This window comes from Calliphora vicina, chromosome 4, assembly GCF_958450345.1.
Source record: "Calliphora vicina chromosome 4, idCalVici1.1, whole genome shotgun sequence".
Lineage (NCBI taxonomy): Eukaryota > Metazoa > Arthropoda > Insecta > Diptera > Calliphoridae > Calliphora > Calliphora vicina.
The window spans coordinates 54,970,019-54,983,274 of record NC_088783.1 but is presented as its reverse complement, the minus strand read 5'-3'; the positions used below and the strand labels follow the sequence as shown (position 1 = coordinate 54,983,274).

At 30.0% G+C, this 13,256-nt stretch overlaps 1 protein-coding gene across 2 annotated transcripts in view; it reads right to left on the bottom strand.

Annotated features, from left to right (window-relative positions):
• Positions 1–2,633: 2,633 nt before the first annotated feature.
• Positions 2,634–13,256, bottom strand: part of sog (short gastrulation) — a 43,022-nt gene continuing 32,399 nt past the window's right edge. For both annotated transcript variants that reach the window (XM_065510002.1, XM_065510001.1), the window contains 3 exons: positions 7,387–7,446; positions 5,006–7,287; positions 2,634–4,930 (listed from right to left, as the gene is read on the bottom strand). In XM_065510002.1, the coding sequence (XP_065366074.1) occupies positions 4,724–4,930; positions 5,006–7,287; positions 7,387–7,446 (2,549 nt within the window). In that variant the 3' untranslated portion in view covers positions 2,634–4,723. The remainder of the gene's footprint in view (positions 4,931–5,005; positions 7,288–7,386; positions 7,447–13,256) is intronic.

Below are 13,256 nucleotides of genomic sequence, written 5' to 3'. Positions count from 1 at the left end.
TTATTTTTGGCCTGACTTGGCATCCTGTCACTATGGCAAACAAGCCCTTGAGTGGTACAAGAACAATAATGTGGTATTTGTACCAAGAGAGGCAAATCCTCCAAACTGCCCGGAGCTAAGGCCAGTGGAGAGATATTGGGCTCTTGTTAAAAGAGAATTGAAGAGTACAAAAAAGGTGTCCAAAAGTGTGGTAGATTTTAAACGGAGATGGACTACATGTTCGAGCAAAGTGACAGAAAGCACTATAAAAACGTTAATGGAAGGGTTTCCGAAAAAGGTTCAAAATTTCATCACTAGTGATTAAAACTATAAAAATAATTTTTTTTGTAAATTGTAATAATAATTTCAATCAAATAAAAAAAAAATTAAAGCTGTAAGTTTAGTGGTTTCTTTTTTATAAACATATATGTATGTTAAGAATTTTTCGATCTCACTCCTTAAGAGATGTTTTGCTTTACTTCATTAATATTAAAAAAATACCGCTGAAGCACACCGATTGCTCACCAAAGCTTATGACAACTGTGTTCCGTCGGTTTTAACGTGCGAGAGATGGTTTGTGCAGTTTAGAAGTGGTGATTTTTACATGGAAGACAAAGATCGATCGCCCAGGCAAATCAAAAAAGTTTGAAGGCCATGAATTGGAGGCATTACTCCATGAAAATTGTTGTAAAACTCAAAAAGGGCTTGCAAAATCATTGGGAGCTACACAAGCAGCAATTTCAAAATGTTTGCGAGCAGCAGGATTCATACAAAAGATGGGAAGGTCTCCCGAGTGACCTTGCCTGAAATGATGCTTGAACGATATAAAAGAAAGCGATCATAGGCCGAAAAACGCCTAAAATATGCGGCCAGACATGAAACCCTAATATTCCATCATGACAATGCTCGGCCACATGTTGCAATTTCTCTTAAAAGGTATTTAGAATGAAGTGGTGGGGAATGAAGTAGAATGAAGTCTGGTATACGCTTCACTTTGGAACAGAGTATCCGATATTGCCTTGATTCGTTTTTGGCCTCAGAAGATGAACGGTTTTCTGTTATATGGGCGGTAGGGCGGTTCAATTATGGACCGATCCTTACAAAAGTTGGGAGAATGATTTAAGTTTATGTATATAAAACTTGTTTGTGTCCAATTTCATCATGATTCACTTTCTGTGAACTAGGGATAAATGCTGTCCGATTTATGCTAAATTTTATCAGGAGTGCCGCTTAATCACATATTTATGACTGCTCGAACTTTATTCAGGAGGACAATTGTATGGTTGCTAGGTAAAACCATGGACCGATATTTCCCATTTTCGAAACCAAACAAACTTCATTAACAGAGAGTATTTCGTTTGGTCATATCGTGTTTTCAACAGACAGGCGGTAGTATTTATTACCATAGCCTTTATTTGATTAATGATTTTTTCCGAAAAAAATAATGCATAATGTGCTGATAAAGTTCACCAGTTCCTCCTCAAGTCATGAGGTAGGTAGTGTGCTATCAATGGCTGTCAAACACAAACTAATGGCGTAGCTTGTTTCAATTAAGAGGCGGGAAATAAAAACTTCCCGGACTTTACAACAGGAAACATCAATAGTAAGAATTTCTTACTTATTTTTTAAAAGATGGTTAATTAGGAATGTGAATCGAATCTTTTGGAGAAGAGAGAGATGAGTCCTTCAAAAAGGCCTTCCAAGAAGCAAACTAGATTGAGAATTGAATCTAAAATATGGCCTTTAATCTAGTGCACGAAGTGAAAACCTTTTGATTTTTACAGCTGGGTAGTTGAAGGTTTTTGATACGGACATATCTAGATTGTCTTAGAATCTTATGGGGACCACGAATATACATACAGTAGCCCAAGAAAGTCTACATACAGGAAAAATTATGATGTTACTTTAATTTAAATCGGTTTTTTTTATTTTTTTTTATGAGATATATAATAATAAATGTCTTATGTCGATTTTAGCAAAAAAAATTCAAATAACGCCCAAAAGTTCACAGTTATTAGAGTTATTGATTCTGAGTAAAATAACGAAAAATTTATTCTTGGTCACGCCTACTTTTGGGTGGGCGGGACTATTAAGTTTCATAATATTTTGAACATTAAAGCCAAAAAAACCAAAAAAAATTTTCGTTATTTGACTCAGAATCAAAAAATTAAATGACGGTGAAATTTTGGAAGTGATAGGAAATGTTGCTAAACCCGACTTAAGTGATGTTGTTTTAATTTTTTTTAATGTGAATTTATTTTTTTAACAAATATATTTCACTACTTTTAACTTACAAATACAGCTTTCAACGAAAGAAATTTAATTTGAATTCCTGTATGTAGACTTTATTGGGCTACTGTATATATACTTTTGTGGGTCTGCGAAGAATATTTCGATGTGTTACAAACGGAATGACAAAATCAATATACATACCCCCATTTTTCTTTTGATGGTGGGTATAAAAAATTGCCGGTACCCATGTTTTGAGTAGCCTGACACTATCCCCAAGTAACTAGTTACGTGAGTAATGCTTTGGCATTTGATTTCCTTCTAGGGATGTTATAGGTTATTCTATATGTTGAATAAGTGTGAGGAAATCTATTTCCATTTTAAATTGTTGCCCAACATAATTTCCCTTTTAAATAAAAACACGATTTTCAGTTTTATTTCAGTATTTATAAAATTAAGTTTTTATTTTATTTAATTTTTTTTTTGTTGTTTGTTTTTCTTTATATTTCAATAAAGGTATGTTAACTTTTTTTTCTTTATTTTAACGCTGGTTTTTTTCATTTATTTTGCTGCTGATTTTCTTTTTTTAATAAATATAATAGTTTTATTAAAAAAAAAGAAATAATAATAATATATAGTAAAATATATATGATGCAAAAAACTAGTACAACTATTTTGTTTTATAAGCATATTTATCAAAACTATGTATTTTTTATATTATATAATACAAACATATAAAAAAAAATAAAAAGAAAAATAAAATAATATTTATAATATAAAAAAAAATATATATATAAGCAATTTGGTGGTGTCGATTTAATGACGAGTGGGTAGGTTAAGGGGGGGTGGGTAACAAAAATATTGAAGTTGTGGGGGGTTTTGGGGGTCAAGATTAATGAGGAATAAATAAAAGATTTGTGGGTTGGTTTTATATGGTTTTTTTGGATTGTGTATTTTATATTTTTTTTTTAAAAAAAAAGTATTTTAAATTAGGAAAAATAATACAAAGAAAAATATATACTATATATAAAAAAAGAAACTAAAGCAAATAAAATAATAATAAAAAAAATATAAATTGTACAATATTAAGGATGATGATTTTACAAAAAAAAATTAAAATAAAATAAAATTTAAATTATATTACAATTAAAATAATAATAATAATAAAAAATATTAACATTTAAATTAAACGAAATAAAATTAATACAATTCTTGTTTTCTTTTCTTCTATTTGTTGTATAAATTTTAAGTGTTTTGAGGGGGGGTGGGGGTAGAGGGTGTAAGAAAATTATGTTTTCAATTTGAAATGTTTTAGTTGTTATTAAGTATATAAAAAATATACATAATTTTAAACATTTTTGTAAATTATTTTTCATTTTTTTTCTGGTTGCAAAAATTTTATGTATTTCAGTTAATTATATTTTTAAAATATAATTAGGAAATATTAAGGTTTTTTGTTTGAGTGTATGATTTAATAAAAAAAAATATAACAACAATAATGTAAGTGAATTAAGGTGGATATGTATGTGTGTGTTTGTATGAAAATGTTTGTATGATATTTAAGGAATTTTTGGACCTGTTTTTCTCTGAGTGCAGTTAAAGTTTAACAGGCTCTCTTAGACATTTATCGTTTGGGGCGGGGAGGGGGAGTGGTTGGTTTTTATGTTAAATTAATGTATGTATTTTAAATTAGTAAAAACAAGTTTCTTTTTTTTAAATTTATATTAATAATAATAAATTTTTTAAGTAAAATATTTTTTCTTTTTTTTTTAAACTTAAAACTAAAGTTGCCATTCAGTCAATCAGTCGAAACTTTTGGGATGTGTTTCTATTTATATATATAAATATATCATGTTTTTTCTTTTAAGAAATTTCTAATATAAATTTCTTTTTTAAATTTCAAATTAAATTTCTTTTTAAGAAAAAAAGAAATTTTGAATATTTTAAGAATTTTTTAAAAAAAAAATATTCTTTTTTTTTTAAAAAAAATTACCGTACAGTAGTACATTTCTTTTTGTTGTTTCTTTAAGATTTTTTTTATAATAAAATAAATAATTTTGTTTGTTTTATCTTACTGCACTGGTATAGTTTTAATATAGATTATTTGTTTAAGTGTATTTTTTTTGTTTTGTTTAGTTTATAATACATAGAGATATATCGATTTCTATATGCTTTTCTAAAGTATAAGTATAAGTGTGTGAAAAAAAATTGCTCTCTAAATATTTGAAGCTGCTAATTTCTCTTCGTTTCTCTAGCTCTTCTAAGCTGTTGCTGTAGGTGAATTTCTCTCAGTGTTTAATTTAGTTTTTTTTTGTTGGTTTTTTTTTAGACAAAGAAGAAGTAAAGTGTTGTTGTGTGTTATAAAAAAAATCGAATTTACAAAATCAAATTTTTTTCTCTCTGTTGCTGTGTTGTGGTTTTTTAAACTTTCTCTCCAAAAAGTAAGTAATTTGTTTTAATTTAAAGGTTTTTTGCAAATTACTGACTCCTTTGTTGTGTAAATAAGTTAAACAATTCAGCTGCTGATACCCTTCTTTGGTTGTTGTTCGCCCTGCTGGGTTCTTCGGTGATGTCTCCGGGGCCGTTTGCATTGTGAGGAACAGCACTCATCAATGACAGGCTCACTGCCCGGCTTCTCGAACAGTTTTCTTTTGGAGGAAACTCTATTCTGTTGGCAGGTGGAGCGTGAGCATCTCTTGCGATCACAATTAACTTTGGAGTCCTTTAAAAGAAAAGAAAAATTTTTAATTAGTTTCTTTGTAAATAAAATATAAACAAAAAGTTTTTTATTACTTACCTTGCATCTACATTTGATGCATTTCTGTTCGCCATGGGAAGCCAAAATGGGATGCCATTCCTGGCCATTTTCATAGATCTTATTAACCACTTTGCAGCCGCCCTGTTGCAAGATATCATCGGTGGATCTAACATTGGGTTTGGAGGAGGCTTGATCTTGCAAGACATTGGGATTATTGTTGCTGCTGCTGCGTGAGGATATTTTGCCTTCAGGACACACCTTACAGCAGGCTTTCTTGTCTGGTCTATAAGCATCCTTTTCCTTGCACTGCAATGGTGGACACACCATGCGTGGACATCTGATTTCCAAAGTCAAGGCATCACAGCTACAGGTGGTACAGGTGTCAAAACCATTGGGTGGCAAAAATGGATGCCAAGTGGCTCCAGCCAAATGGAATTGATCGCCCAAACGGCAGCCTCGTTTGCTATGTTCCGCCTCTTTGTTGTTCAAATTCTGTGGCACACACATGGCACAGCATTCACCCTCCAATTGCACCAATTCCTCATTAACCTTGCAGTGTATAACGGGGCATTTGATGGGCTCACAGGTGGCATGACCTCTCTGGCAGGCACACATTTGACAGGTGTCTTCAGTGCTGCGCCATTGTTCGGTCTCATCGTAGAATCTTCCCGAATGGAAGCATTTGGTATCGGGTGTAATCAAAACATCATCATTACGATCGCCGGGCAAAAATACATTGGGCACATTGTTGTCGGTGTAGATGGGGAAACAGTGTGCCGGCACTTTGGTGGACTTCAATTTGCCTCTCAACAACAATTCCTTTTTATCCTTTGAATGGATTTCCAAATAGCAAACACTGGACTCCAATTTAACCAATTCATTAGAGGGCATGCCCAAAACGAAACCCTCCATATAAGAACCATTGAATTCTTCCAGCAATTTACGTGTTACAGGAGCGCCAATAGCTTCGATGGGTTTCTCCTCCAAATAGATTTGTAAATCTTGCATATGAGACTGGAAGCCGCTCAAGGTGATTTCATAATGTAGATTGCACTCATTGTCAATGGACAGCCAGGCCATGCCCATGGCATGATTGGGAGCGGTAACAGAATTGTCGGATCGCTTCAATAAAATGGGTTCAGCAGAGTCGCGGGCATCAGCAACGGGACGGGATACCAAACGGCCTCTTATCAAACTGGTTTCATGTTCAATAGCTATATTAACCCCCAAATCGCCGGCATACAAAGACTCCACCACTTTGGGACCCAATTTGTCTACGGTACCAATGGCCTGATTGAAATTAAAGCTGGGTGTCAAATCTTCCAACATGGTTTTTCTCTTGCCCAAATCCTCAATCAAACTAATCTCGGGATGATCACGGGCATTAACCTGATCAGTTTCAATGTTGTACGACAAAGAGCCATCGGTATTCAGGAACACCCAAGCCAAGCCACTGCTTCTGGCCTTCGATTCGGCATTGTGGGGAGCCAACAGGGTCTGGAAGATTTCACAAGTGGTGCGGGTAACAATGTGGCCTTGGATGCGCAAATTGGGATTCTTTTTCGATTCAATGGTCAGCAATAGTTTGCCACGGGACATTAAACGCAAATTTTGTATGGAAATGGGGGAAGAGATCTCCAAAACATTGACTTCTGAGGAAGGTTTGCGTACCTTTTGAATTTCATCCAAAACAACCTCACGGCGATCGGGCGATTCAATGCGAATGTTGACGGGAGCATCCATATATTCATCGGGCGAGAAGACACCATTGAAAACCAAAGTCAAATGCATGGAGGAAGCGGCACCACTGCTAGTCGAGACAATGGCTGTGCCACCCGAGCCAGACATCAATTCTGATTTAGAGCCGGGAGCAGGTTCCATCAGGGAGCTAAACAATTCAGATTGTAAGGCGGTATATTTGCCAATTTTGCCAGCCAAAGCCAATTCAGTTTGGAATTTATTACCGCCCCACAGCAATACAACATGCAAACGCTCATCACGCAACAAACGCTTATAATCACGGGGCACACGACGCCAGACACCACAGATTTTGCCAGTAACATTTTGATAAATCGATTGGGGTCCTGCTGGCAATTGCAATTGATGTTCTTCCAAAATAGTGCCGGCATCATCAACAAATTGTATGGCACGTGGACGTGTTACCTTGGCCGAGGTATAGAAGGAGTAATAGAGATTCTTTTTGTGGAACATAAAGCGACCGGTGGCCACTATATTGTGGGGATTATGGGTGGTATACATGGCCTTCATTTCTTCGCCTTTAAGGAAATGCGAGGTGCGACCAGTAAGGAGAGCAGCGAAATCTATAAAAGAGAAAATTAATTATAAGTTAAGAAATATAAATGATAAGGGGATTAAATGATTAAATGGAGAGGGAAAGAGAGAGAGAGTAAGATACTTACGTTTCATATTGCGCTCTTCTTCTTCAATTGGTGCCGGTGTATCTAAGGCGACATCGGTTTCTAAAATGAAAAGAATACAAATGAGTTGAAATTAGTTATAAAAATGTCATCAGCTTATAAAGAGATATAGTATTTTATATTTTGGAATCCTTCTTGAATGAATGAAAGAATTTTTTTTTTAAATTATACAATTAACAGGAAATTTCTACCCAGATTTGAAAATCACCAACCGAGTTATTGTTTTCAAATATTTCAAAACTCATTTATCGTTCAACACTTTTGTCAAAAGCAGCAACAAGAAAAATAAAAATAATGAGAAAAGAAAAATGTGTGAATAGAGGAGGATCCGTCCCACACACACACAGATTTCAAAACATTACCAATTAATTCATTTCATTTCATTACTTTTCTACTGTGTGTGTCTTTCTTTGGATTTTCTTTATGTGTTTGGTCTTCTGACATAATACCCCTAACAAGTTACCGCCTTCCCTATGGCCGGCCAATACACGTGATCTTTCTTTCTTTTGCTTTTTCAGGGTAAAAGGTAAAAATATTGTTACGGTTAGTAACAGAAATTTAATACCTTAACAATAGATTTTTGTAACACAAAACAACTTGAAAGAAAAGAACCTCATGTAGTTTGGAAATCTTTAAAATCTCAAAATTCTCGGAAACAATTTATTTCATTGACAAGAAAAACATTTTTTTCTTTTGATTTTGGTAACAAACATGTTCCCCATAAACCCAAACAATGTTACAAAAATGACAATAAAATGTCGTTAAACAATTAAATCTAGAAATTTATGGGGTTGGACAAGAAAGTTTTTGTTGAGAAAATTATCGATTAAGGAAAAAATTTTAAAGAAAATTTCGGATGTTTTGGTTTGAAAGATATAAAAGGATGTGTTAAGGTTCTTTGTTAGGGAAAAAAATGGAATTATGTTTGATAAATAATAAGCCGGATTTCCGTGTTTCATAAAATTGCTCTAAAATTTAACACCTTTTTAGGTTTTCAAAAAAAAAATTCTAACAAACAGGAATTTTTTTTTCTTATTATTTTTGAGGTTATTTCCTTAAATTTTATTGGTTTTTCTAGAATTTATTAAACTTTCTTTGAATAGCTTTTGTGTATATTTTTTTTTAGGAATTTTCCTGCTTTTCTTATTATTTTCCTCAATTACCTAAGTTTTCTTTTGTATAGTTTTTTTTCTGTTGTTTTATTTTATTAAAAACTTGCTTTATAAAACCATTATATTTTATTAAACAAGTTGGCTTTTGTTGGTATTTCCATAATAAACTGTTAAATTCCTTAAACATTGTAGATGATTTATTATGGCCAATAGAGTCAGAGTTGGTTACCACAAATATGTAACGAATAATTTATAAAAAAAACACAAAAATCTGTTGAAAGACTGACTTGTCAATTAATTTCTAGGTTTTGTTGACGGTTTGAATGAGATTTCTTTGAGTTTCCGAAAATTTTGGTACCGATTACTTTTCTGTATCTAAGGAATTTTAAAATTTGTTTGTGTTTTGTTTTATTTAAAATTTAAAGTACAATTTTTCATACCATTTAGAATTGAATATTTTGGTTTTTTTTACAAAATTTCTAACGATTACTTTTTTATTTAAAGTTATTTTGTTAATTTTTTCAAGAGGATTTATTTTAATTTAACTGTATTATTCATTGGTATTAAAGAAAAGTGGTTATTTTGAATATTTGAAATTTATGGTTACCGATTACTTTTTTGTATTTAAGGAAATTTTAAATTAATTTTTTTGTAATTTTATTTCAAATTGAAAGCAGTATTTTTTTAACTATTTAGATTTGTGGATTTTTAATTTTTTTAAATATTAGTACCGATTACTTTTTCTATTTAAGGTATATTTATAAAATTTTCTATAAGGATTTATTTTAATTTAGGTGTAATATTCTTTGGTATTAAAAGAAATTGATTATTTTGAATTTTTGAAATTTATGGTTACCGATTACTTTTTTGTATTTACAGAATTTTTCTATTATTTTTTAGATAATTTTATTCTATATTAAAAGTTGTATTTTTTTACGTACTTAGATTTGGTGATTTTTAATTTTTTTCAATTTTAGTACCGATTACTTTTTCTATTTAAGGCATTTTTATAAAATTTAGTATGTGAATTTATTTTAATTTAGCTGTAGTATTCTTTGGTATTAAAAGAAATTGTTTATTTTGAATTTTTGAAATTTATGGTTACCGATTACTTTTTTGCATTTAAATTAATTTTTATGTAGTTTAATTTTAAATTGAATGTGTTAATTTTTTAAGTATTTAGATTTGGTGATTTTTAATTTTTTAACATTTTAGTACCGATTACTTTTTTTATTAATGGAATTTTTGTTAATTTTTTTATGATTTTTAATCCAATTTAGCTGTAATATGCATTTAGATTATTAGGAATAAATAATTTTTAATTTCTGAATGCTTGGGTGGCGATTACTTTTTTAGTATTTAATCAAAATTTTCAATTATTTTGTAAAACTTAAAACCGATTACTTTTTTGTGTTTTTTTTTTTGTTGATTTTCTTGCCAAAAAAAACCCATTTATTTTCTTTTATTATTTATAAGTTTCCAGCCGCCACAACTTGTGTGGCTTAATCTCTTGGCATTTTTATAGTCACCTCCTGTGGTTTTTGGCTTCATACTACAAAGAAAGCTTTAAGAGAAACTTTATGAAGTTTTGTATCTTCTTGTTTTTTTTTCATTTTCTCAGTTTGTGTTTTATTAAATCTCTAAGGATTTATTAAGAAATTTTCTTAAACAAAGTTTCTTTTAAGCATACAATTTTTTTTAGTTTTTTGCTCTATGATTGAATAAATTGTTGAAATATTTCAAATATTTATAATTTCTTTGTTACAGGCCATTTAACTGCTTGTAGCTCAGATGACGAAAGAAGAAAAAAAAATCGAGGGGAAACCATAAAAGGTAAGTTTACCAAGTTTATTTTATGTTTTGTTATACATTATAGGGAACTGGTTTGTTTTTTGTTTTGTTTGGTATTACCACGTTTACCTATTATTAGATGGAGTCTATAATTCTAGAAAAATTCTTACGATCAGTTTGATTTGGTATCAAAACAAAAAAAATGTAAAGCAAATTTTCACTTTTTATAAGAAGAGTTTTATAAGAAAAGGTTTTTTTTCATTTGTGTGGTAAAAATGCTAAATTGTTAAGTTAAAGAAAGAATTGATCATGCATGCTTTGGCGTTGGTGATGTTATATGATGAAGATGATGAGGCTGATGATGAAGGTGCCTAGGCATTTATCAAAACATGAACTCGTTTCCATAATAGTGCAACTTCATTTTTTTTTAAATAAATGTTGAAAGAAAAATAAAAAAACAAGTTAAATCATACCAAATACATTACAATTGCTTAGCGTTCCACCACCACCACCACCATCATGCATCAGCATGCAACATTTTAACTTACTAAGAGACTTCAAGTTGTTGCTGCTGTGTTGCATAGAGTAGTTGGCCACAATTACTAAATATGACTAGAGTAGTAAAACTCCTTTATAGTTGAGAAAATTGTGCAAAAAAGCAAAAAAAAAAAAATACATCAAAAGAAGTTGAGTATTGTTTGGAAAACTCAACATAGTGGCAGTCTCTATCTTACCAAATTTGGTTATGACAAAAATATGCCATATAAAACCAAAAAAAGTCATTTACTTTTTCAAACTCTTTATAATTGAAAATATTTTTATATGTATGTATTTTTTGTTCATTTATAAAAGTATAAATGGCTACAGGCCTGCTGCAAAACGTTTAAGCAGCTCTCAATGAAGCTAAAAATTCTTAAAATTATTGTCAACAACATATTTAAGCCTTAACAAATCATTTCCAGCAAACAGATCTTTTTATGAAATGAACAAAATGAAAAAAAACCAACTCTAGAGCTGCCTCATCATTGTCATCATTATCATTAAAATTTACAGCATGATGCCTCATCTTTATCATATAGTTATACTGAGCTGCTGTAATGTTTTGTAAAACGAACCTCCTCCTAAAAAACACAACTTCTCTACTTCTTCGTTTAACAGTGACTTGGCAATGTGTTGATTCCTTAAGGTTTTTAATCATTGTACTACTTACTCACTCACTTAGTTACTACTACCTCTTCTGCTACTCATAATTTATGCAGTTAAACTTGCCTTAAACTGAAAATGGTTTGGTCATCATCTTACGTTGTCTTTATAATGACATAACTCGAGCATTTTAACGCTTATTAAATTATCTCATTTTAAGGAATTCCAAAACTGTTTTTTTTCTTCTCTCTACCTTTAACAGCGGGAGGCCTAAATAGCTCAAACCTTAAAAGATACGCAACAACTATTAGTAGTTAAACCAACACCCCAGCTTTAAGAATTATTATCTCCCTAACAAAATCTCTATTTTTATTGATCTAAACGGTCTAGAGATAATAAAGGCGTCGTGCTCGTTTTTTCTCTCAATGAAACAATTTTGTTGTGATCGTGTCGTGTCGTGTTTTTTTTTTCATTCTTTAACGTTGACAATATTTTAGGATTTCCTTTATTTTATTAACAAGATCAAATGAAAAGTTAAAATAAGCGCTTTAAGGTTTATATAAAAAAAACCCATAAAATCAAGATTTTAAACAGATAAAAAAAATATAATCTAAATTATAATAAACTCAAAGAGAGAAAAAAAAAGTTGAGTCTATAAAAATGTTAACGACTAGAACAAATTACCTCAGAAAACCCATAAATAAGGCTTAAATTCTGGCTTTAAAAAGGGCTTAAAAAAACTACATGAAAAGAAAATGAAATTCTTAGAAAATTGTAAAGAAATTAAGGAAAATTTAAGAAACTTTGTTATACAAAAAATTCATAAAATTTAAATTAGAATTGAAATAGTTTTAAAATAGCTGGTACCGATTACTTTTTTGTATTAAAGCTAAATTTCAATTATTTTTAATGTAGTTTAACTCTAAATGGAGTAATGTATTTTTGAATGGCATTTAAAATTGCTAAATTTATTTTAAAATTTTTTTGCTACCGATTACTTTTTTTATTTAAGGAATTTTTGTTAAATTTTTCTTGTAATTCTATTTTAATTGAGCAAAAGTATTCGTTTACATTAATTGGAAATGGTTATTTTTAATTTTTGAAATTTTTGGTAACCGATTACTTTTTTAAAGTTGAGCAGTTTTGAAAGAATTTTTTATAAAGTTTTACTTTATATTGAATGTAATATTTTTTAATGGTTTTTAAAATTATTTATTTTTAATTTCTAACAATTTTGCTACCGATTACTTTTTTTATTTTAGGATTTATTCTTAAATTTTTTATGTAATTTTATTTTAATTAGGCTATAGCCTTCATTTTTAGCTATTAGAAATGGTTATTTTCTATTTCAAAATATTTTTTAAAAAAAATTGGTACCGATTACTTTTTTGTATTTCAAGAATTTTGAAAGAATTTTTTATAGTATTTTATTTTAAATTGAAAGTAGTATTTTCTAATGCTATTTTTAGTTCTGAATTTTCATTTTCTTATGATTTTAGTACCGATTACTTTTTTATTTAAAAAAATTTTGTTCAATTTTTTATATAATTTTATTTCAATTGATTTGCGGTTTTCGTTAAGATGAATTGGAAATGGTTATTTTAATTTTTTGAAATATTTGGTTACCGATTACTTTTTTGTATTTCAAGGATTTTGAAATAATTTTTTATGCTGATTTATTTTAAATTGAAATTAGTAGTTATTAAAAGTATTTTTGGTATTGTTTAACCATTTTCTTATGCGTTTAGTACCGATTACTTTTTTTATTTAAGGATTTTTTGTTAACTTTTCTATGTAATTTTATTG